At 43.5% G+C, this 24,312-nt stretch overlaps 1 protein-coding gene across 6 annotated transcripts in view; it reads right to left on the bottom strand.

The window, feature by feature from the left end:
• The window catches only part of CDCA7L (cell division cycle associated 7 like), a 45,079-nt gene extending 29,185 nt beyond the window's left edge, over positions 1-15,894 (bottom strand). For 3 of the 6 annotated variants that reach the window (XM_011233030.3, XM_011233029.3, XM_019806480.2), the window contains exon 1: positions 15,408-15,892. In XM_011233030.3, the coding sequence (XP_011231332.1) occupies positions 15,408-15,431 (24 nt within the window). In that variant the 5' untranslated portion in view covers positions 15,432-15,892. Of the gene's footprint in view, positions 1-15,242; positions 15,387-15,407 lie in introns of those variants that run through there. The other 3 variants (XM_019806481.2, XM_011233028.3, XM_034669049.1) reach the window with 3 other exon arrangements.
• Positions 15,895-24,312: the final 8,418 nt, after the last annotated feature.

Here is a 24,312-nt window from a genome sequence, read left to right on the forward strand (position 1 = left end):
AGGTCAACCTGCAAAACATTATACTAAGTAAGAGAAGCCAGACCCAAAAGGTCCCATGAATTGTTCACTTTAACATGGTTAATTCGATGTTATGTGAATTTCACCTAAATTTTTTTTAAAAACCCAAACTCATTATAATAATTGAAAGACTTATTAACCTACTATTCAAATTTGCCTATAATTATATAAAAATAGGCAAGTGGTTTACTAAACACTGCAAATCATATGCAGAATGCAGTTCCTTAGGACACTGACTGCAACATTCTAACCAATCAGGGACTGCCTCAAGGGACTGGTCCCTCTCTCACCTAACTCACTCTCCCAAAGGGAAAAGCTCCAGCCATTGCTCATGGAAGTCGCAGGGGACTACAGACCTACAAACGGCTGAGATGGAGAGTTTATGCACGGAGAAATACAACAGACCACCCAAAGCCCCAAGAAGTTGTTGGGTAAGACCCCTTGGGAAACCAAGGCATTCCAAAGCAGCAGTGTACATCCGGAATCGGGAAAGCCTCACACCGGGCTGGGCCAGGCCAGACACATGCTCAGCAAAGATGTGACAAGACTTTCAGGTTTCCAGGCTCAGTGCATGGCCAACTAATCAATGAATGACTTCCCTGCCACAGAGCCAGTCTGCAAAGACCAGAAGAGGTGGCTGTTTCCTCAAACACCCACTTTTCAACAGATGATCAAAGACATACAGAGAGAAAAACTGGCCCATTCAAAAGAACAAAACAAACTGACAGACACTGTCCGGGAGGTAGCACAGACTGAGGATTTACTGGACAAGAGACAGCTAACTTAAATACACTCAAAGAACAAAAGGAAAACACAAAAAACTAAATTGGGAAAATGATACACAGTTAACCCTTGCACGCCACAGGTTGGGGCACCGACCCCCTCATACAGTTGAAAATCCACATGTAAATTTTGACTCCCCAAAACCTTAACTAATAGCCTACTGTTGACTAGAAGTCTTACCAATAACACAGAGTCCATTAACAGGTTTGATATGTTGTATGTGTTATACATTGTATTCTTACAATGAACTAAGCTAGAGAAACATATTAAGAAAATCATAAGGGGGAGCGCCTGGATGGCACANGGGCGCCTGGATGGCACAGCGGTTAAGCATCTGCCTTCGGCTCAGGGCGTGATCCTGGCATTATGGGATCAAGCCCCACATCANAGCGCCTGGATGGCACAGCAGTTAAGCGTCTGCCTTCGGCTCAGGGCGTGATCCTGGCATTATGGGATCAAGCCCCACATCAGGCTCTTCTGCCATGAGACTGCTTCTTCCTCTCCCACTCCCCCTGCTTGTGTACCCTCTCTCGCTGGCTGTCTCTATCTCTGTCGAATAAATAAATAAAATCTTTAAAAAAAAGAAAAAAGAAAAAAATCATAAGGATGATACATTTACAGTACTGGACCATAAAAAATCCATGCATAGTGGACCCACACAGTTGCAATCTGTGTTATTCAGGGTCAACTGTATAAGCAAAATGATATCAACAAGGAGAAATTATAAAAAGGAACAGCAATTCTGGAGGTGAAAAAACATAATAGCCAAATTGAAAGTTTCATTACAAGTTCAAAATCAAATTGAGGAGGCAGAACAAAGAATGAGACTTTTTGACAAAATAACAACCGAAAACTTCCGAAGTTCGATGGGAGACTTGACACTCCAATAAACCCCAAGAGGATAAACCCAAGAGACCCCCACTGAGACACATTATAATCAAACCAGTGAAAGACAAAGAAAAAGAGAATATTGAAAGCAGCCAGAGAAAAGCAACTCATCACACACAAGAAATCCTCAAAAGGATTATCAGCTGATTGCTCAGAAGAAACCTTGGAGGCCAGGAGACAGTGGAATGATATATTTGAATCACTGAAAGAAAAAACTGTCAACCAAAAACTCTTTATCTGGCAAAAATGTCCTTTAAAAATGAGGGAGAAATTCAGACATTACCAGATAAACAAAAGCTGAGAGTTCACTGGCACCAGACCTGCCTAACAAGGAATCCTAAAGGGAGTTCTTCAAGATGAAATGAAAGGGCACTAGAGAGTAGGAAAAAAGCCACAGGAAATACAAAGTTCTGAAGTAAAATATAAATACTGGTATTAATGTAAATTCAGTCTATAATTTCACTTTTTGTTTTCCACAGTATAAAAATGCACCTGTGAGTCTGTGGTGCATGATGCACAGAGACAGAACTGGTGACACTGGTAACAAAAGGAGGGGAGGAGCTGTGGAGCAGCAGAGTTTCTGTATGCCACTGACTAACTGGTATCATTCAAATTAGATTATTTCAATTGTAGAAAGTTATATGTAACCCCCAAGCTAACCACAGAGGGAGAAAATCTATAGAATACATAGAAAAGGAAAAGAGGGTACCAAAACATGCCATTTAGCAACAAAACACAAAGGTAGGTGGGAATGAGGAAACAAGGGTCAAAAAAGTTATTAAGAATAATACAGAAAACAAAACAAAATGGCCAAAGTCCTTCCCTAACACTAACCACTTTAAACGCCAATAGATTAGACTCCGTAATCAAAAGACACAGATCGGCAGAAAGAATAAAAAAAAAAAACAGGACCCAACTATACACTGTCTACAGAAGACTCACTTCATACCTAAAAAAGACATTTAGGCTGAAAAGTGAAAGGACGGAAAAGATATGCAAATGCAAATAGTCATCCAAAGAGAGATGTAATGACTATATTAATCTCAGAGTAGCCATTCAGTCAAAAAAAAAAAAAATTACACAGACATTGCATATGGATGAAAGGGTCAATTAGCCAAGACGCCATAACAATTAAAAATACACATGCATGAAACTTCAAGCTCCAAAACCTATAAGGCAAATGCTGACAGAAATAAAAGGAGAAATAGTTCTATGGTAAAAGCTGGAGACGTCAACATCCCACTTTCGATAATGGATAGACTAAGAAGATCGGTAAGGAAACCAAGGAACTGGGCAATAAAACCAATTCGAACTAACAGACATAGATAGAACACTCCAACCAACACAGGATACGTTTTCCTCAAGGTCACGTGGAAAATACTCCAGGACAGACCATAAGTAGGTCATAAAATAAGTCAGAATAAATTTATAACAGTTAAAATCATACAAATTATCTTTTCTCATCAGAATGGAATGGAACTAGAAATCAATAACAGAAGGAAGACTAGCAAATTCACAAATACATGAAAATGAAACACCACACTCTCAAATACCCAAGGGGTTACTCCCAAGAAGAAATAATCACAAGAGAAATTAGAAAACACTTTCAAATAAGTGAAAATGAAAACAAAACGTACCAAAATTTACACTGTGCAGAGAAAGCAATGTTAAAAGCGAAATTTAAAGCTGTAAACACTTATATTAAGAAAGATATTGAACCAACAAACTAATTTTACACCATAAAAGGAACTAGAAAAAGTATAGCAAACTAAACCCAAAGATTACAGAAGGCAGGAAATAATAAAGATTACAGCAGATATAAATAGAGAACAGAAAACCAACAGAGAAATATCAACAAAACCAAAAGTTGGTGCTCTGAAAATATCAAAATTGACCAACTTTTAGCTAGACCGACTATGAAAAAAAGGTACAAATTACAGAAACAAAGTAGAATCATCACTACCAATTTTAAAGAAATAAAAAGGATAATCAGAGAGTACTGTGAACAGCTGAACGCCAACCAGATGGGTGAGCTAGATGAAATGGATAGACTCCTAGAAACACATGACCCTCCAACACTGACTCGCGAATAGAAAATCAGAATAGACTTATAACTACTAAGGATTTGAATCAGTAATCAAAAGCCCCCACCCCAAAGCAAATCCCATGACCCAGATGGTTTCACTAGCGTATTCTATTTAACTTTTAAAGAAGAACTAACACCAACCCTTCTCAAACTCTTCCAAAAAATGAAGAGAGCACTTCTTTAACTCATCCCATGTGGCCAGTATTCCCCTGACGCTGAAGTCAGACAAAGACCTACAAGAAGAGTACAAAGCAATATCCCTTGTGAATATCAATGCAAAAATCCTCAACAAAACACTAGCAAGCCAAATTCAGTAGCATAGTAAAAGGATTACACAAAATGACCGAATGAGATATATTTCTGGCATGCAAGATGGTTCAACATAGAAAACAAAACACATGATCATCTCCACAGATGCAGAAAAAGCATGTGACAAAAGTCAACACCCTTTCATGATAAAACCAAACCAAACAACAATCAACAAAGAATGGAAGGAAACTTCAACATACTAAAGGCCATATATGAAAAATAGGTAACCCCATACTCCACGGTGAAAGACTGAAAGCTTTCCCTTAAGATCAGCAACAAGACCAGGATCCCACTTTCACTACTTCTATTCAACATAGTATTTGAAGCTCTAGCCAGAACTATTATACAAGAAATAAAAGGCATCCAAATTGGAAAGGAAGCAGTAAAATTATGTTTGCAGGTGACATGATCATATATATAGAAAAGCCTAAAGATTCCACAGAACCGTGAGCACCAATTAGCTAGGTTAATAATGTTGCAAGGTACAAAATCAACACACAAAAATCCGTTGCATTTCTACACACTAACAATGAACAACCTGCAAAGGAAATTAAGAAAACAATTCCATCTACCATAGCATCAGAAAGAACAAAACTTAGGAATTAACTGAGGCAACAAGCAGAAAGACTACACTGAAAACTATAAAACATCACTGAAAGAAATTGAAGAAGATGAAAAAGCATCACACACTCATGGTCAGAACACTCAATACTGTGAACGTGACAATACTACCCAAACCTATCTATGGATCCAATGCAATTCTATCAAAATCCCAGCAACATTTTTCTTGCAGAAAGAGAAAAGCCCTTCCTAAAACTCATGTGGAATCTCAAGGGACTCAGAATAACCAAAAACAATCTTTAAAAAGAAAAACTAGGGGTTGCCTGGCTGGCTCAGTCAGTGGAGCGTGCAACTCTTGATCTCAGGGGTTGTGAGTTCAAGCCTCACATTGGGAGTAGAGATTACTTAAAAATAAAATCTTTGATAAATACATACATACATACATACATACATAGAAGAACCATCATGGAGGGCTTACCCTTACAAATTCCAATGCTTATTACAAAGCCACAGTAATCCGAACAGTGTGGTTCTAGCAGAAAGACAGACATACAGCGGCACCTGGGTGGCTCAGTTGGTTAAGCATCTGCCTTCGGCTCAGGTCATGACCTCAGGGTCCTGGGATGGAGCCCCACATCGGGCTCTCTACTCAGCAGGGAGTCTGCTTCTCCCTCACTCTCCCCCCATGCTCTCTCTCCCCCTCTCTTTCTCGCTCTTAAATAAATAAAATCTTTAAAAAAAAAAAAAAAAAAAGACAGACAGACATACACACCAGTGCAATAAAACAATGAGCTCGGAAATCGACCTTCACATACATGCTGGTCAAATTATTTCAGACCAAGTGCCAAGACTATTCAATGGGGGAAAGGACAGCCTTTTCAAGAAATGATGCTGGGAAGACTGGACATCCACACTGAAAAGAATGAAGGTGGATCCTTACCTTAAGCCATTAATCTATAAAAAAAATTTTTTTAAAACCCCAAAATGTATCCAAGACCTAAAACTAGAAGCTAAAACTACGTAACTCTTAGAAGAACACATAAAGGAAAAAGTTCATGACACTGGACTTCGCAATGATTTCTCATATATGGTCTTAAAGGCACAGGCAACAATAGAAAAAAATAGATAAACTGGACTTCAGCAAAATCAAAAACTGTTAGACATCAAAGGACACTATCAAGAGACTGAAAAGGGCAACCTACAGAATGGGAGAAAATATCTGGTAAGGGTTTAATATCCAGAATATACAGAGCACTCCTACAGCTCAACACCAACAGCAAAACCCAATTTAAAAGAGCAAAAGACTTAAATAGACATTTCAGCAAAAATAAAGAGATGGCCAGTAAGCAAGTGAAAAGATGCTCAACATCACTAATCATGAGGGAAATGGAAATCAAAGCCACAGTGAGATCCCACTCCACATCCTCTGGGTGGCTATTATTTACACACACACACACACACACACACACACACACACACATTAAGTGGTGGTGAAGATGTGGAGAAACTGGAACCTCTGTGCAGCGTTGGTGGGGAGGTGAAACAAGGCAGCGGCTGTGGCAAAAATATGGTAGCTCCTCAAACACTCGAACACAGAACCACCACAGAGTTCAGGGATTCCACTTTAGGTGTAGGTCCAAAAATACAGAAATCAGAGATTCAAACAGTTATTTTACACCAATGTTTACAGTAGCATGGTTCACAATACCCAACAGGTAGAAAGAGCCCAACTGGCATGGCTGGATGAACAGATGAACAAAATGTGGTACATACAGGCAATGATCATTCAGCCTGAAGAAGGACTGGAATTCTGATAGATATAAACATGGATGAACCTTGAAAACATTACGCCGAGTGAAATAAAGAAGACCCAACAGGATAAATATTATATGATTCCACTTCCAAGTCATACCTAGCATAGTCGACTCATAGAGACAGAAAAGGAGAATGTGGTTACTGCTGGCGGCAGCAGGGAGTTGGTGTTGAATGGGTAGAGTTTCGGTGTAGGCTCATGAAAACGTTCTGGAGGTGGACACAGGTGACCGCTGCATAGTAACGTGACTATACTTAATGCAGCAAATTTTATGTTATGCATACTTTACCACAATAAAAGAAAAGCCAAAACAAGTCACCAATGTTATTTCAAAAAGAGATCATGTAAATGAGGAGAAACTCACAGGCATGTATGTGCAGAGGGCCTAGCAGAGCTATCCAGGTGAGGAACTGGGGTTGTGGCAGAGGTCCTGGGCAGGAAGTGAGCCAAACCACTTGGGAAACGCTGGGTGATTTCCTTTTGCGAACAGGTCAGCAGACAGGAAATACGAAGCCAATGTCAAGATTTCACTGGACCCTAAAAGACTGATTATCAAACTGGATGATCAGCTCAGTGTTTCTCAACAAGGGACTACGGGTATCCTGGACAAGAACGACTACTGCTTCCGGGGGGCTCTCCTGCTCGCCACAGGGCACTGACTGCCCCTGACCTCCGAACCCGTTACTGCAGGAGCACTGACCTCACCCCATTACACTAACCATCGAGGAGAAGCCAAAAGAGCTCCATCACCACCACAGCCCCAGCTCACTCAGATGAACGCCACACAGTGAATCCAACCACCGAAGTAGGAGAGCCTTTGTGTGTCAGGACGTGTCCGGTTATGAAGCGGTAACAAACAATTCCACATCTTCCAGGGCTGAGACAAAACAAGCTTTCTCTCGTGTTCATGACCTGTTCATCCCGGGCCAGCAGGTGAAACACCCCACACTCTTCCACACTGTCCTCACACAGGACCTGGGCTGACACAGCGACCGGTACCTGGAGTGCCAGCAGGTGCGGCAGCACAGGGAAGGGCAGCACAGGGAAGGGCACGTGGCAAATGATGACGCACTGGCATTTAGAAACTCCACCTGGGGGCGCCTGGGTGGCTCAGTCAGTTAAGCATTCGACTCTTGATTTCAGCTCAGGTCATGATCTCAGGGTCTTGAGATCGAGCCCCATATTGGGCTCTGCACTGCGCATGGAGCCTGCTTAAGATTCTGTCTCCTTCCCCTCTGCCCCTCTGCCCCCACCCATCTCTCTCTACCCCTCTCTTTAAAAAAAAAAAAAGTCTTCTTATAAAATAAAAATTCCACCTAGAAGTGACACACAACACTTCTTACATTTTGTTGGCCAAAGCAGATCAAACAGCCTTGCCTGTTACAAAGGCCAGGAAAATGCAGTCCTCCCGTTTACCCGGAAGGAAAAGAACCAGAGAGCCTCCGTACAGAGCCTAACAGCTGCCCAGCGACGACGTAAAAGCATTCTGTGAGGACGCTGGGCCCACGTGCACCACTGAAAGTCACTGAAGAGCGCGTTACCGCTTCGGGTAGCACTCAGACGGCGCCCCCACCAGCCTTAATACAGGGATCCTCTGGACACACGTCAGCCCTGCTGGGGGGTGGGGGGGCGCTGAACAATCCCTGCAGCGTGGCCCGTGCAGGCTGCTGACCCCGCTTAGCTCCGGGCACTGTGCCGCAGGGGCTGTGCCGCCTTTCTCAGGCCCCGGTCACAGCCAGGGAAGACGATGCACCCCGTGCGCGGAAGGGCCCGCCGAGCAGGTGCCGTGGGTGGGACGCTGAGGCCGGCAGCGAGCTCCAGCAGAACGAGCGGGGCTTTGTTGTGGGAGGTCAGGTCAGGCCGGGCAGCCTCATGTCAGAGGCCCGTGTGAGCGGGAATGGCTGCAGGAGCCCCACTGCCTTCCGTTGTTTTAATTAAAATACTCCCCCAATAAAAAAAAAAGCCTGGAACCAATTGTCGGGGGAGGGGTGGGGAAGAGAATTAAGAATAAGCAGTAATTTTAAATGCACTTTTATTTTTCTTTCCATTTTAAACCCGTGTTAATGCAGAACAAAATAAAGGCACTAGACATTCTGCATTTAAAAAAAAATGCTTAGGGATTTATTTCAATATCAACTAAAGGATTTTTGTTTTGTTTTCCCCATTTAACTACCCTCAAAGTCATGGAGCTTTCAGTACAAAGATATTATGGGGTAGGGGAAGAAGGTAGGGAGGTTATCTTTTCTATTTCAGGNAAAAAAAGACCAAAAAAGAAACGAACCCATGACCTCCTTCCTGCCCAATTGATAAGAAAATTTAGTGGAGGAGCTCCAGAAGAGGTGCTGGGGCGGAGTGGGGGCGCGCCACCTCCCGGTCCCTGTTGGGTGTGCGTAGGTGGGCNCCCATTTTAAACCCGTGTTAATGCAGAACAAAATAAAGGCACTAGACATTCTGCATTTAAAAAAAAATGCTTAGGGATTTATTTCAATATCAACTAAAGGATTTTTGTTTTGTTTTCCCCATTTAACTACCCTCAAAGTCATGGAGCTTTCAGTACAAAGATATTATGGGGTAGGGGAAGAAGGTAGGGAGGTTATCTTTTCTATTTCAGGATTTATTACAGATATGCTCTCTGAATGTTACACTCAGCAAGCACTTCCACGCTTCTCAAACTGAGGAGCTCAGTGACAGCCGCAAGGCTTTCAAGACCACAGGCGGGACAAGGGAGGGGAATTTTTCTCCCAGGAGAGTAATTTTAAAAATCCTTTTTTGTGTTAAAAATAAATAAAAATATATTATGGAAAAGAATGCAAAATAGGCCTAACTTTTAAAGATAAAACTGGAGATGGATGAAAAAGGCCCCCCGCACAGACAGGGTGGGGTGCAGCACCTCCGGGCCCCTGGGGCAGGCTCACACAGGACCTGGGCTGAAAACAGGCAGAGGCCATCAGTCCCACAGAAGAATCTGAGAAGCCCCACTAAAGGACGTTGCAGCCTGTCATAACTCATACTTCCTCTCACTACACAGGGACAGCCAGAGACTTTTTTTTTTTTTACAATTCAACATATCTTTAACACCTGCTATATGCCAGGCCCTGCACATTCGGGATAATTATCATTTTGGCCTGCCACATGATTTAGGGTCACCACCCACTAACGTGGGGTAAATCCTAGAGCCCTTTTAACAGAGGGTGAGGTCTGCCAGCAGGCAGCCCAGGCCGAAAGACCTAGATGCCGGAGCTCAGATCATGAACACAGGCGACTCTGCAGGTACTAGGAGCGTCCTGCAGCAGAGTTTACGGAGGGCGGGCTGCCCCAACAGCTGGGCTGCCCCAACAGCTGCGCGGCCGCTCTGGAGGGCTTGCAGGAACATCAGAGGGGGTCTATGGGAAGGGATCGCTGGGCCACGCCCAGTGCGGAAGATATCTGTACAACTGGAAGGGTACAAGACGCCTGGCAAGTTGTCACTCACACCCCTGGGCAGGCCAGGCGGTCTGCAAGCACAGGCTTTAGGACTCATTCATAGGGATTCTATATGGTATTTGTTAGGCACTGGAAGTGCGACGGAAAGTGCATTTGGCTCAAGTGCACAGCCTGGTATAAGGTGTTACAAACTGCTGAACCAGCACCCAGATCCAGAAACACATTCTTCTCAGCTCTTAGAAATCCCTTATTAGGAACCTACGGTTCTACCTTTAGACATCCAACCTTCAATGAACATCTATTTTCAGACGTCTAGGAGATGATCTGTAGTTGAAATAAGCAATATAAAAGAAGGCAAACAACGTGATTCGGTGCCACACAGGAGGAGCTCAGAGCAGGGTATTCCCGCCCTCCAGCACCCACGCGACCAACTTGCAAAATTCCAGCAGGGCCCAATCCACAGGCACTGCCACTATGCGTCCATGAGCACAAGCGTCCATGAGCACAAGCGTCCATGAGCACATGCGGGGATCTTCTAGGCTTCCTAGGTAGTAAAGAACATACACCTCTGAGACTACTCTCCACGTTCCCGCAAACTAAAAACACACTGCTAGGTGCTCTAGGTTCAGGAAGAAAACAATGTTTCAGTCTAGGTATCATGAGCCCTGGTTCTAACCTGAGTCAACACTGCTTTCTCTCCGCTAACACAGCACAATAAAGGGGGAAAAACATCGCGTCAGAGACTCCCATCCACCGCAAAGCACACACATTCCTTTTGGGAGACAGGAAGGACTGGACAAAGAAATGGTAATTAAAGACAGTGTGGACCCCAGCACTAGGCACAAGGCATGTACCTACCCCAAGGCATTCACTGCAAAGTTCCTTCTGATAAAGAAAAGGCTTTCAACGGAAAAGTACATAAAAGACAAACCTCAATGAAATGTCACAGTCATTGAAAGTGAAAACCATGAAGACCTCCAAGCTGCTCAAAAATAGCATGGACCGTGCTAAAGACAGAATTCAAACTGCAATCATACTGCAAAATTAGACAAAAGTGGTGACTAAACACAGGTAAACACTGGATGGGAAAGATCTAGAAAATGACACCCAGAGAGCAGGGGAGGTAGAGCAGGAGTTCCAACTTTGTTTTTATTTCAGCTTCTATGAATAGGATACTACTTGGACAATACGAAACTCTTCTAAAGATCATTCCTATGTAAAAGCCTTCTGGATCTGATTCATGCTCCCATGCTGACTTTCACGGTCAGTATCCAAGGAATCCCGTCCAAAGCCTCATCTGGCCAGTTTCTAAAAAAGAACCAGACCAGCTGCTGTTCATGCCCCAGCCCTTCTAGTTAAAGGGAGGAGCAAAGGTATTATGAGAAAACCCAAAAGGGCTGACAACCCCTTATATTTAAATAATACATTATACTTAGCATGTCCTTGATTAACTCAGTGGCACTATAAGTTGGACAAAGATTTCTATCCTCCTATTTCAGTGAAAGTTGTGTGACTTGCCAAGATCTCGTGAGTCTAGTGGCATATCAGGCATTGGCTCTGAGGACAGAATCCTGGCTCAGCCCCTTCCTGGCTGGGCTGCCCAGAGCAAATGGCTCTAGTTCACCTTATCTTTAAAATATAGATAATACAAGCCACTTCGGAACTACAATGAGGATTAAATCTGACACAAGGAAATGACAGTTTCCATGGGGGGTTGGGGCAGGACAGCTCTTCAGGTCTTCTCCCATTCCCAAAACCCAAGGACTTGTACGTCCCCATGGCACGGCAGCCAGCTGAGTTCTGGCCGAGGCGAAAGAGGCAAGGAGTTCCAGGGTGACCTTAGTACCGAGCACATAGTAAGTGCTCAAAGAGTATCTGCTAAATGGACTAACCCAGTCAGGGAGCCCTCTGTCATCAGATGATGAGTAAGAAGGAAAACAGGCAGGAAGCCATCAGCTATAGGAACTCAAACTCTGGCCCCTTTAACTTTGAGACTACAGCGTTTATTTTGCACACGGCATACAGACGGCAGCATTTGACACTGTGGAAGACAAAGTCTTCAGCATGTTATCTTCAGCCCTATTTACCAAATATCTCTGCGTGGTTCTATTTAAAGAGACTCAGAGAGAGAACAAACTGATGGTCACTGGAGGGGAACTGGGTGAGGAATGGGTGAAAGAGGTGACCAGGATTCAGAGCGCACTTCTCATGATGAGCCCTGAGTAATGTACAGAATTTGTTGGTTCTCTGTATTGTACACCTGAAACTAACAGAACACTGTATGTTAACTATAGGAATTAAAGTTAAAAACTTTAAAAATAAAAACATTCAGAAACCACTGCTTTCCAAAAAGAAAATAAAATAGTCCTACTAATACTGCCTTATCTCTATAAGATAAGGCTCCTCGATCAGCTTCTATCAATCCTACTTTGGTGAATAAAGCTATCTTTAATGAAACAAAATCGTTATCTTGGAGGTAAAAACTGTAAACTGTAGCTCAGAGAAAGTGCTGATGGGTAAAGCAGAACTCTCAAGAACAGTTTAAAATGAACATGCCTGTTCTATTTGAATGGCTTTATCGATCTTTTTCATCAATTTACTGTAATATTCATAAACTGTTTTAAGTCACAATTATGTCACGGATTTCTGTCCTGTGTGCCTGATCACATCACAATTGCTGCGAGCTCTCAAATTCCTCTGCATTACTGAGAATTCAGCTCTTCGTGGCAAATCACTGTGCTGTCCTTCCAAGAAGTCACAAACCATCCCCTTCTGTGAGCAGCTTCTAAGGCTCTGGGTACACACATTAAGTCAGAGAATCAGAAAAGGACACTTTGTAGCTATGAGGTCAGCACCAGAGAAATGCCTCTTTACCACTTTACCACAACAGCAGGCTCCATAGTAACCCTGGGACCATTTAGCTTCATTTCCCTCTGTGGGAGTCCAACCTGCATCCTAGAGCAAGAAGAGAGTAACAGGACGCCACTGACATCAGGACCTGCTGCTTCCTCTGCTAGGAGGTGGAAGCAGTCTCATCCTCTAGCAATTCAGGGCTGCACCACCGAGAGCTCTCAGAAAGGGACCATACCCTTGCCTTCACCGAGTATTACTCCTGTCGTCGGACATACAGACACAAAGACACGGTGGTCAGCCCAACAAGGGCTACACCCTTGGGAGCTGTGGTCCCGGTCAGTGGACACCAAATCCAACACGTAGGTAAGGTTGCAAAAAAGCAGAAGCTAGATGGTTTAAATCACGGTCTTCTCGTAACATCGGGCCTAAGCTGCTTTGCTGGAAGCCCTTCCCACTCTGCCCTTTCCAAGAGATGGAAATTCTATTTACTGTGTGTGTCAGACTAAAAGCCACTGTGCACTAATGCCGCCTCGGGCGGTTCATCACACTGCTTTATTCATAAGGCTGGATACCGGGTAGAACCGCACGAATTTAACATCTTGCTGTGCCTGAAACGTTCATTAAGGGCTCTTATCTGCAGTCACCTGCCCACCCCATTGAACCTCTCTAATTTAAAGAGACTATAATCTGCTCACATTTAAATTATGATGAACAGGAACATTTCCACTGGAAAAACCGTCACTCATCTTAATTTGTGCTGCCAATTAGGTCTTTGGAAAAGGAAAAAAACAAAAACAAAAAACCTGATCATCTTACATATAGTAATTTGCCCTAATTGGTGCATAATGGGTCAGATATAATTTGTGGATTACCCCCACCTGGTAAATAGTTTATTTAGCGTTTTAGAGGTACCAAAAATTAGCCTTATTATTTGATGGTAAAAGGTTCACTCCCGACCACACATTCTGGGGACATTTTAAATCTAAACATGAACTGTGTATTTAAGTGGTGGAAGAACAGTTCGAACAGAACAACAGGTTTCCAGAGTCCTAGGTTATCAAGATACATAGTCTGATGAAATTCACATGGGGCTCAAGGCTCCTTGCAGAAAGGGTTAAGTCCTAGAGAAACCCAAGCCTCCTAGGAGCAGAGGATACTAATTATATGGTAAAGGTCAGTGGAAAATAAAACAAAAAATGAACCCTGTCTCAGTCCTTCTTACTCTTATTTCAAATTTTTCCTTGCTTTTAATACCTCCCCCTCATTGGGGAAAATTAAAAACACTACTCTTTCTCATCAACATCCACAACANATTTCTTTTCCTTGCTTTTAATACCTCCCCCTCATTGGGGAAAATTAAAAACACTACTCTTTCTCATCAACATCCACAACAATTTTTTCTCAAATGTCTACTTTCGGGAAGCCTTTCGGACATCACTAAACGGCCAAAACGACCAACCATTAGGGGCTCTGCCTTGAACCAGAGCCAGGACCCAGGCAGGTGATAGCGGCCGGGCTCAGGCACCACTGACTTGCTGAGTCCCTTAGGTTTCCCAAGGATAGGCCCGGAGCCCCGCCTTCTCTCTCAGAGGCCCAGCACCCAGGTGGAGAAGAGGTAAAACACTCCCAGTTCAAGGTTAAGGTGGAACCGGTGAGTCAAAGGCATTCACAAAAGCAAGAAAAAAATCCAACCGTCACAAAGCCTCTCTCGGGCTCCCACAAGCTGCTTCCTTCCCTTTCTAAAAGTTTTTTTAGTTCATTTGAAAAAAGTGGGTATTGCTTACCTCTGAAGATACTATGGAAAAAGTGGGTATTGCTTACCTCTGAAGATACTAGGTATATTCGTTACTAGAAAGTAAGGAAAAGCTCTTTTAAGAAGTAAAATAGAAAACTGAGGTAACGTTCACATTTCCACCACCCACTGAAACACTGGGGGGGGGGGCGAAGTACTCTCAAGTGTTTGTAAATGAGATTTATAAAACCCAGTTTGGACCATAAAGCGTAATTGGGGTCCTGCTGTGTTTACGGTTTGAGATCTCGGGCTTTTTGTTTTTTAACTTGGCCTCATGACGTTGCCATTTCCCCCCCCAATGGGTTACAAATTCCTTGAAAATACTCACAAAAGTTATAGAATACAAGAGCAATTCCTTATAAATTACACTCCCTCATCCAAGTTGAACTGTACTCCCAGCTATTTTTTAGAAAAATTACACTTTTCTGCAACTTCCTCATCTCTTTGCCAACTCCCGGAGAAAGTGGGGGGCGCGCACCAGAAAAGCTCCCCGCACACACACACACACCCCGCCGGATCCACCAGCGCTGCAAACGCAGGCGCTACGCCCCTGCTGCCTCCCGCCGGCACTTCCCTCGAATCGCGTCCACTCCAGGGGCTCGCGGCCCCTGCCGCCCGGCCTGCGACCCCCCGGTCCCCACCTGGGACCGAGGCGACTGCCGCTCGGGGTGGGGACGCCCAGCCTCTCCAGTCCGGGCGACACAGCGGTGACCCACCGCGCACACCTGCAGGGCGCGCCCGCTCCAGCGTTCCCGGGGCGAGGCTGGCCAGGTCCACAACGCGGTGGCCAAGGGCCACGTTTCCAGCCCAAGGCGGGGAGGAGGGCCGGGCGCAAAGGGCAGGCCGGTCGGGCTGCGTCCAGGCTCCGGCGGGACCCTCACCTGGGAGCGAGACGCCAGCTCCATTCTTCCCACCCGGGCTCCGGCCTCCTCCTAGCACGCGGCTGCGGGAACCTGGCTCGCCACGGGCGCGGCGCACGCAGAACACCCGCGGCCGCGCAGCCCGCGCGCTGCGCCTGGAGCTCCGGCGGGCCGGGGGAGGGGCGCACTGGGCGCCCGGGACAGGGGGAGCGCGCCGCACCGCCCAACTCGCCGCCGCCGCGCCGGGGCTGCAAGGCGCGGGTCTCGGACCAAACTTCGCGACCGGTGAACTTCGCTTCGCTCGCGGCGTGAGCGGGGGCGGCGGCTGGGCCCCGCGGGCGGCGGCTGCCAGTGCGGGGGCGCCGAGCTCCCCCCTGCAGCGGAGGGAGGGAGTGGAGCGGTCCGGCCGGGTTTCGCGCGGGAGAAATGAGGGGGCCGTCCCGGCGCAGCCTCCAGCTGGCACGCCCGGCTACGCGCGCCGGATATTTGCAGGGTTTATTCCAAGTCCTAACCCGAAGCACATGCCTCTGCTGTAATCTATGTCTCTGCTTCAGGAGCTACTTGAGAGCTCGTTTGGTTTAGTTGTTGTAAAGGGGCGGGGTTCTGCCGCCTCCCAAAACATTTGCTGCAGGGTTCACTTTGTAAAACAAGCAACCCGGGTTTCTTTACGGAGGCCCTGGGGTTGGGAAGCTGCAAAATCCCCCTCGAACTTTAAACAGCCTTTGCTGTACCATTATACACGTAGGCCTACAGCCCCACTAGATAGAGAGTTCTAGAGGTTAGAAATGCTCATTAACAAATATTGGCTGGCAACTACTATGCATCACGCGCTGTGTTAGAGCTGGGAACACGAGACTGAACAACAACAACAAAAACAGGTCCCTGCTGTGTTGGAGCTTACAGTCAGGGAGCCAGCCACCAGCAAGATGATATAAATGTAATAGTGATGCAAGTACGTGTAATAATAATGTAACAACTAATTTGATTCATAATTTCACGATTCAAATACCATTAATGTGATAATAAGTTCAATCATAATGATGCAAATACATGTAAATTTGAAGCTATGATAGATGCCACAAGGGAAAAGGTAAGAGGTACTACGGTGGCTTAAAAATAGGGAGACTTAATTAGGCAAAGGTCAGCGAACACTTCTTAAAGTTCAGGTAGGAAGACTGAAGAATTCAGTGCGTGGAGATTGTGGAAGGCTAGAAGTAGGTGTTGGGGGAGGGTGGTAGAAGAAGTTGCCCTGAAATCCGAGCAGGTTTGCGGGGCAGTATGGAAAGCCTGTTTGGCACTGTGGTTCACAGTGGATCACTGTATGCAGGAGACCTTCTGCAGCCCTTCTTGGCTGCTTGGGATCTGACATTCATCTTTTCTTTGTTGAAGCAGTCAATGAAATTGGCCAAACATTTGCTCCAGCTTGAGGAGAGAACACCTGGAAACTGTCCTCCTTCCTACTTTCATTGGTTCAGCAGACCTGTGTTATGTGCTTCCATGTTCCAGACTGTGGGGGAAGAAAGATCAGTAAAACATGGTATGATGCCAAAAAAAAAAAAAAAAAAGTTTTGTTTTCTTTTTATTGGGTAATGTGAATTATTCACTATAGCCACTTCCATTTTTATTATGCTTTAGAGTTTTACTTCATATATAGTATCTCCTTGAATCTTCCCAACATTCTTGCAGATTCTTATTATCCACATTTTTTAAATGTGGACACAGAATCTAAGAAGATGCATTAAGAGAAAGATCCCTGTCCCCCTGCTAGTAAATGACAACTGCAGACTGCCAAACTGGAAAACATCCCTTATGCCTCCAAATTCAATGTTGTCTCCATTCTTCTTTACCTTTTCCTTTGACTGCTGGGAAACTCAAGAGCGAAATTTGTTCCATTGAAACTTTTTTCTTTTTTGGTATATTTGCTTTCCCATGAACCGGTGATCTTGTTTTTACTTATTTCCTCTCATTGTAGGATGCATGAAATCCCTTTTGCAAGAGGGGGTATAAATTTGAAATAGGTCAGATTTTGCAAAGCACTTGAAGTAACCTAGTTCTTATTTGGAAACCTGTATGTAGCTGAGCCTTCTTGCTTTAGAAATTTGCTGTAACTAGTCCTAAGTCTTCAAATGGCAACGTGGAAACTTTCTTCCTTTGTTGGGCAAAGCCCATGCACTTGAATAGTACTTAGTAATTGATTCTATAGTGGTGTGTTTTGTTGTCAGATTTTGGTTCCTTTCCATCTAAATTTGACCCTTTAACAACCTGGGGGTGCGGGGGGCCAACCCCCAGCACAGTCAGAAATCCATGTAGAGTTTTGACTCCCCCAACACTTAACTACTAATAGCCTACTGTTAACACATATTTGGTGTAGGTATTATATGCTCGATTCTTACCATAAAGTAAGCTGGAGAAAAGAAAATGTTAAGAAAATCATACAAAGAGAAAATACATTTATAGTGTTGTACTGTATTTATCCAGAAAACTCCACATGTAAGTAGATCTGCAGTTCAAACCCATGTTGTTCGAGGGTCTGCTGTACTTCCTACTCGTGGTTATGGATGGGATTCATGACTTGTTCATGCTGGGTTTCAGCATAGTGCTGCAAGAGGACTGTCCCTTCCCAGAAGCAATAATATACATATTGCAACAGAGGAAAGGGTGATGTCGTGTTTGCAAAATTTCCTTAAGAATCCGTCTAGAAATCTATGCTTGCTTGCTTTTTAAATGTGTCTGTGAGATTTAAAACTTGGTCCATACTACCTTCGACAAGATAAGAAATTTGGGATTATATGCCACCACACATGCCTCAAGTGACATGAAATAGTTGTGATTGCTTATCAGTCCTGGCCCACAACTTTTTCCTCCGTAAAAGGAGTCCAGACATTTCTCCTCGGCTCTGAAGTGGTAGCTCTGCCCTCCCCACGGAGCTCAGCGGTGGGCAAATCCTTTATAACAGAGAAATGTGCCAGTTTGGTATTCGGAACACCCAGCAAAGAATCCACCCTTGGCAGAGGGCTAGAAGCCATGTGGGTAATATCTGAATACCGCTTAGCATTCCATTTGATCATGAATAAATGAAGTGACAGTTACAGAAGATAACATCCCTACTTGTTTTCTATCTCCATATCTTGAAACTCCCATCTCATTGAGATTAACACCTCACCTAGAAGGGGGGACATCACTAAATCTGAAACACTCAGAGATAACATTTCCAAGTTGTTGCAGAATAGAAGATCTAAAATCAAGTGTCTTATAGCAAAGTCATCATCTAACAGTGACTGGGTGCCGATCTGGGAAGTTTTCTTGAATTGCAAGCTGGTATCCTATCTTCCTGACTTGGCTTGCCAAGATAACTGCTGTCACAGCCAATTGAAATACATTCTGATGATAACCACTTGAACAGCTATGGAGAAAAAGACGTGGACGACCAATAATCGATGCCTTCATATATTGGGTGCAGAGGAGCATACGCAGAAACTGTAATGCCCATGGTTCTACCGAAAAGCCAATAGTAGTAGTGGTATCAGTAACAGCAGCCAGCTAAATGAGCACTGGCTGGGCACCGAACCCTGTGCTGAGTTCATCTTTGCAAGCATTCTCTCCTGTAATCTTTCAACTGTGACAGTTACCCATCTGCTCCTCCAAAATAGTGCTGGGAAAATAAATGAAAGACTATTTTCAAAGCATTTGAGATTTCTTAGAGATGCTATATAAACTCGAAACAGAATTAATGCAATCCATATTTCATAGGGTTTTTGGAAAATAGATAGTAATAATTTAGTCTGTGAACATAAAATATAACTAGGTACTGACAGTAAAGGGCTGAAAATGAAAACAGACTGGTCAAAGCTCTCAGATGAGGAAACTAGCGCTCTGAGGGTTTAAGAAACTTGCTCATGGTGACCCAAGAAAGCCAAGAGAAAACCCCTATCAATCCTACCACAAAAAGGTACTCTCGCTTTTTGCCTGGATTCAGTCGCTTGAGAAACTTAACCTTTAATTTAAAAAATGAGAACCTCATTCTTTATGTACTATCATTCCAACCTACGTATTTACTGTGCTTAAAATTCTGGTGTCTTCTCTTTCTTTGTTTCTGAAAGTAATGATTTCTCCACCTACAGGGTACTTTCAGCAGGTGTGTCTGCATTCTTTTCAGGAGTCGTCCGCCGCTACCACACCTACCCGTCTCTCTTTTCCAAAATCTACACATTCTGCACTCTCACGTGGCTCAACTGTCCCAGATAAGATTACTCTCCGCTGATAATCTGATCACCACATCTTCTACAGCTTTCGGCTCTGACCTGCTTATCACGTCCAGATTTTATAGCTTTTGAGTCCAAATGAGCTCCTGACCTTGCTAACTGTAGCCCAGTACCAGGAAATTTCTGACAGCATAAAACTCAAGGTCTCATCTTAAAACTATGTAATGAAACTGATAACCATAAATTCCAAGGTGGGCTCAGGAAACGGAATACAACAGGACTTGGGCATTTCTGACTGTTATTTCCAAAGCAAATCATATCTGTATGTGATATATGGACTAGAAATCACATACTCAGAGAGCAAGTTAAACATGGCTTGTTACAGAAAGTCATTTTGCGGGAACAGCCTTATCACCTGCCTCTTTCAAACAGGAGGTGGACTGTTTCAGACACTGACCAAGTGAACTGAAATGTTTTCAGTCTTTTTGTTTTTTCAGAAAAGCAACATACCAGCCCCCCTGCCTCTTTCCTCCGATTGTTACCACTCCATCTTTCCTCGCCACTTTCTTTCCAAACACCCTAAAACTGTCAAGCATTTTATATTCCAGAGCTTGCAGTTAGCTACAGGCCCCAGGAAAGGCTGAGAGGATTTCTTATGTAAGAAGTTTCTGTCATTGTTTAGAAGAGCTGGGGTAGGTGATGGCCCAGATGGAATCTATTATACTTGAAAATCGAAACATGCTTCCCCAAAATAGGAAGAAAAGCAAAGCAATCAAACAGAAATCAAGTAATAATAGGATGTGGAGTTGTACTTTTTCAGAAACTGCTCATGTTCTATTGACCATTAGGGCCTGGGATAATAGAGCCTAAAAAACATGTTCTGAGACAAGGTAAAGTAGTGCCTACATTACAACCAAAAGGGAATTCACCCACAAGGTTGAAAGAAAAAGCAAGGCAAGCAAACCATTTATTTGACCTCATAAATTTAATGTTCGTTTTCTGCTTTTCCTTTAAAAAAAAAAAGGCAAACTAAACTATTGAAATAGATTAGGCAAAAGTCACACGCTAAAATCAGCAGTTTCTGCAGTTTATTAACTTCAGGTAAAACTGTAACTGCTTAAAAGTGTGTAAGTATCTTTAATCCTCACAAAATCGTTTAACCGAGACCTTGGAGATGAGCAAAAATGGTTGTGCTGACAGCTTCTGCTTTGACACCTTGATCTCAATTCCCTCCAGCAGTACAACGGCTGTGCAACCTCACTGTTTCACAGCTCAGCTGGTATTTGATCCTCACTGTAGACCTCGAAGCTTTAGAACTTCCCCTGCATCCCTGAGAGCTGCGAATAAAGACATAGCTGTGGTCTTGTGGCAAACAGCCCATCTTTAAGCAGATTGTTTCTTCATTTTTTAAAAAGTAGATTCTTTCTTTCCAGGGACCCACCTAGAGATGAAATACACCTCCAAAAGTGTCATTTTTAGTTGCAGCTTTTTTTTTGAGCTCATGGTAGATTCACATGCAGTTACAAGAAATAGGACGAAATTGTGTGTGTATTTTGCCCGGTTTCCCGTAATTGTGACAATTTGAGAAAGTACAGTACAGTCTCATCGAGGATATTGACGCGGATAGTATTTACCATTCCTATTTAGATTTTCCCCATTTGACCTGCAAGTGCATGTGTGTATTTAGTTCCCTATAATTTTATCACATGTAACTTTGTGCCTATACCTCAGCAGTCGAGATACTGAACATTCCAACCTCCCAAGGATCCCTCCGGTTGCTCTTCGGTAACTACGCTCACTTCCCTCCTATCGACCCATTCCCCTCCTTAAATTAACCCCTGGTAACCAGGGATGTGTTCTCCATTCATAACATTGTATCATTTCAAAAACGTTAGGGGAGCCCAGCTGGCTCAGTCAGTGGAGCGTGCAACCCTTGATCTCGGGGTTGTGAGTTTGAAAACCCCCTGTTGGGTGGGGAGCCTCCTTCTTCAAAAATGTTATATAACGTCTTAGAGAACAGTATGGGACCTTTCGGAATTGGCTTTTTAGTCAACATAATTCTCTGGAGATGCATCCGCATAGTTCTCCCTGTCACACAGTTCGCTCCTGTGCATTGCTGAGTAGTATTCCGTGATACGCGCGTACCACAGGTTTTCGCCATCACCTGTGGAAGGACACTTGGGTTGATTCTAGTTTGGCGGTGTTACAGATAAGGCTGCTAGGAACATGGGTGTGAAGGCGGTCTTCCTTTCTCTGAGTGCACCTACTAGGTCACATGGTAGTTGTACGTTAGTTCCGGATGAAATTGCCGACTTTTCCCAGACTGTCTGGACCATTTCACATTCCCACCAGCAACTTGTGAGTGAGCCAGTCTCCTCTCCTGGGTCCAGGGTCCTGCTCCAGAGGCATCCTCCCCTGTATTTGGTGGTGTTACTATTTTTTATTTTAACCATTCTGAGCGGTGTGCCGTGGTAGCTCAGTGTGCTTTTAATTTGCATTTCCCTGATGACTAATAATGGAGAACGCCTTTTCATGTGCTTGTTTTCCATCCGTATATCCTCTTTGATAAAAGGTCTGTCTTGTTTCTTTTTGCCTATTTTCTAATTGGCCTGTTTCTTTACTGTTGAATTTTGAGAATTCTTTTTATGTTCTTGATAGGAGTCCTCCGTCAGATATGTGCTTTGCAAATATTTTCTGCCAGTCTGTAGTTTGGCCTTTCATCCTCTTCACAGGGGATCTCATGGAGCAAAAGTTTTTAGTTTTTTTTTTTTTTTTTTTTTTAAGATTTTATTTATTTATTTGACAGAGATAGACAGCTAGCGGGAGGGGGAACAAAAGCAGGGGGNGCAGGCTCATAGTAGAGGAGCCTGATGTGGGGCTCGATCCCGTAACGTCGGGATCACGCCCTGAGCCGAAGGCAGACGCCTAACCGCTGTGCCACCCAGGCGCCCCAAAAGTTTTTAGTTTTGATGCGATTCAATTTACCACTTTTTTTTTTCCAGAAACAGTCATAATTTTACATTTTATATTTCAGTCTACGATCCATTCTGTGTTCCTTTTTTTATAAGGTGTGAGATTTAGGTCAAGGTTCATATTTTCCCCTATATCCAGTTGCTTTCAGCACCATTTGATGAAAAGGTTATCCCTTCTGCATTGAACGACTTGTGGACCTTCGTTGAAAGTCAGGTGAGCATGTTTGTGTGGGGCTAGGATTGGGCTTTCTGTTCTGTTCCATTGATAGCTCTCAGCCAATAATCACACTGTCTTCATTTCTACAGCTGGATAGCTAAGACCTTAGTATCAGATGGAGTAATTCTTCCCACTTTATTCATCTTTGTAAAGATGATTTTAGCTACTCTCAGGTCTGTGCTTTTCTATATAAATTTAAGAATAAGCTTGCCTATAGCTACACAAAGACTGCTAGAATTTTGATAGGAAATGCTTTAAGTCTATAGTTTAATTGGGGGAGAATTGATGTCTTTACTGTGTTGATTCTTCCAGTCCATGATCAAGTTATGTCTCTCCACTTATTTATGCCTCTTTGGATTTCTTCCATCAGCATTTTGTAATTTTCAGCACATAGATGCTATCCATGTTTTTAAGTGCATACCTAAGTATTCATTTTCTTTGGAGCAAGGGTAAATAGTATTTTTATAATGCTGTTGCAAATGGTTTTTAATTTCAGCGTCTATATGTTCACTGTTACTATATAGAAACGTAATCAATTTTTGTGCATTGTTCTTTTATCCTGTGACCCTGCTGAACTTGCTTGTTACTCCTAGGAGGTTTGGGGAAATTACCTTAGAGATTTTCTATATAGACAATCATGTCACCTACAAATAGAGACAGTTTTATTGCCTTCTTTCTAAATGATATGCCTTCTATTTCTTTTTCTTGCCTTACTGCAGTGGCTAGATCTCCCAGTACAATATCGAATAAGAGTAAAAGAATCATTTTAAATGTTTGGATTTTGTTTTTATTGCTTTAGCTGTAAGTTCTGGCAAATAGCAAAATTCCTCTGCAGGCCTTTCTTTGTACCCTCTCCCTCCTCTTCATAACTAGAACATCTGACCCATACACATTATTCAAAATGTCAGATAGTAAACAGACGTGGTTATTAAAAAAAAAAAAAAAAAAAAAAGAGGAAACGTTTAGCATTTCTTGTGGGGATTAATGAGCAAGCACTTTATCATTTTTCACCACGGCAGCAAGGCAGCAACATGTGGGGCAGCTGCAAAATGATACATTTTTTGTTGGATGTTATGGACTTAATTGCCCCCCCATATTTATATGTTGAAGCCCTAAACTCCAATGTGACTATATCTGAAGATAAGGTCTTTAGCAGATAATTAAGGTTGAATGAGGTCACAAGAGTGGGGCCCTAATCCCATAGACTATGGGATTTATAAAAAGAGGAAGACATCTCTCCCTGTCCTTCTCCCTGCCATGTGTGCACACAGGGGAAAGTGGCAGCTGTCTACAAGCTGGTAGTGCATCTTGTCCTAAGGACCAAGGGAAGAAAAAAAAGGAAGTGTGACTCACTTTTTATGCTCAAGATCTCATTATCAGAAGCAGGAAAAATTGCTAGTATTTCCACAATGTTCCAGGACAAGTCAGTGACACACTCTACATCAATCAAGGAATGCTTCCCAATTTGGAGGTAGCATGAAGCCTGGACAAAAAGAGGTCCAGGCATATGTCAAGCCCAGGGATACCTAGGGTCG

Source organism: Ailuropoda melanoleuca, chromosome 1 (assembly GCF_002007445.2).
Source record: "Ailuropoda melanoleuca isolate Jingjing chromosome 1, ASM200744v2, whole genome shotgun sequence".
Taxonomy (NCBI): domain Eukaryota; kingdom Metazoa; phylum Chordata; class Mammalia; order Carnivora; family Ursidae; genus Ailuropoda; species Ailuropoda melanoleuca.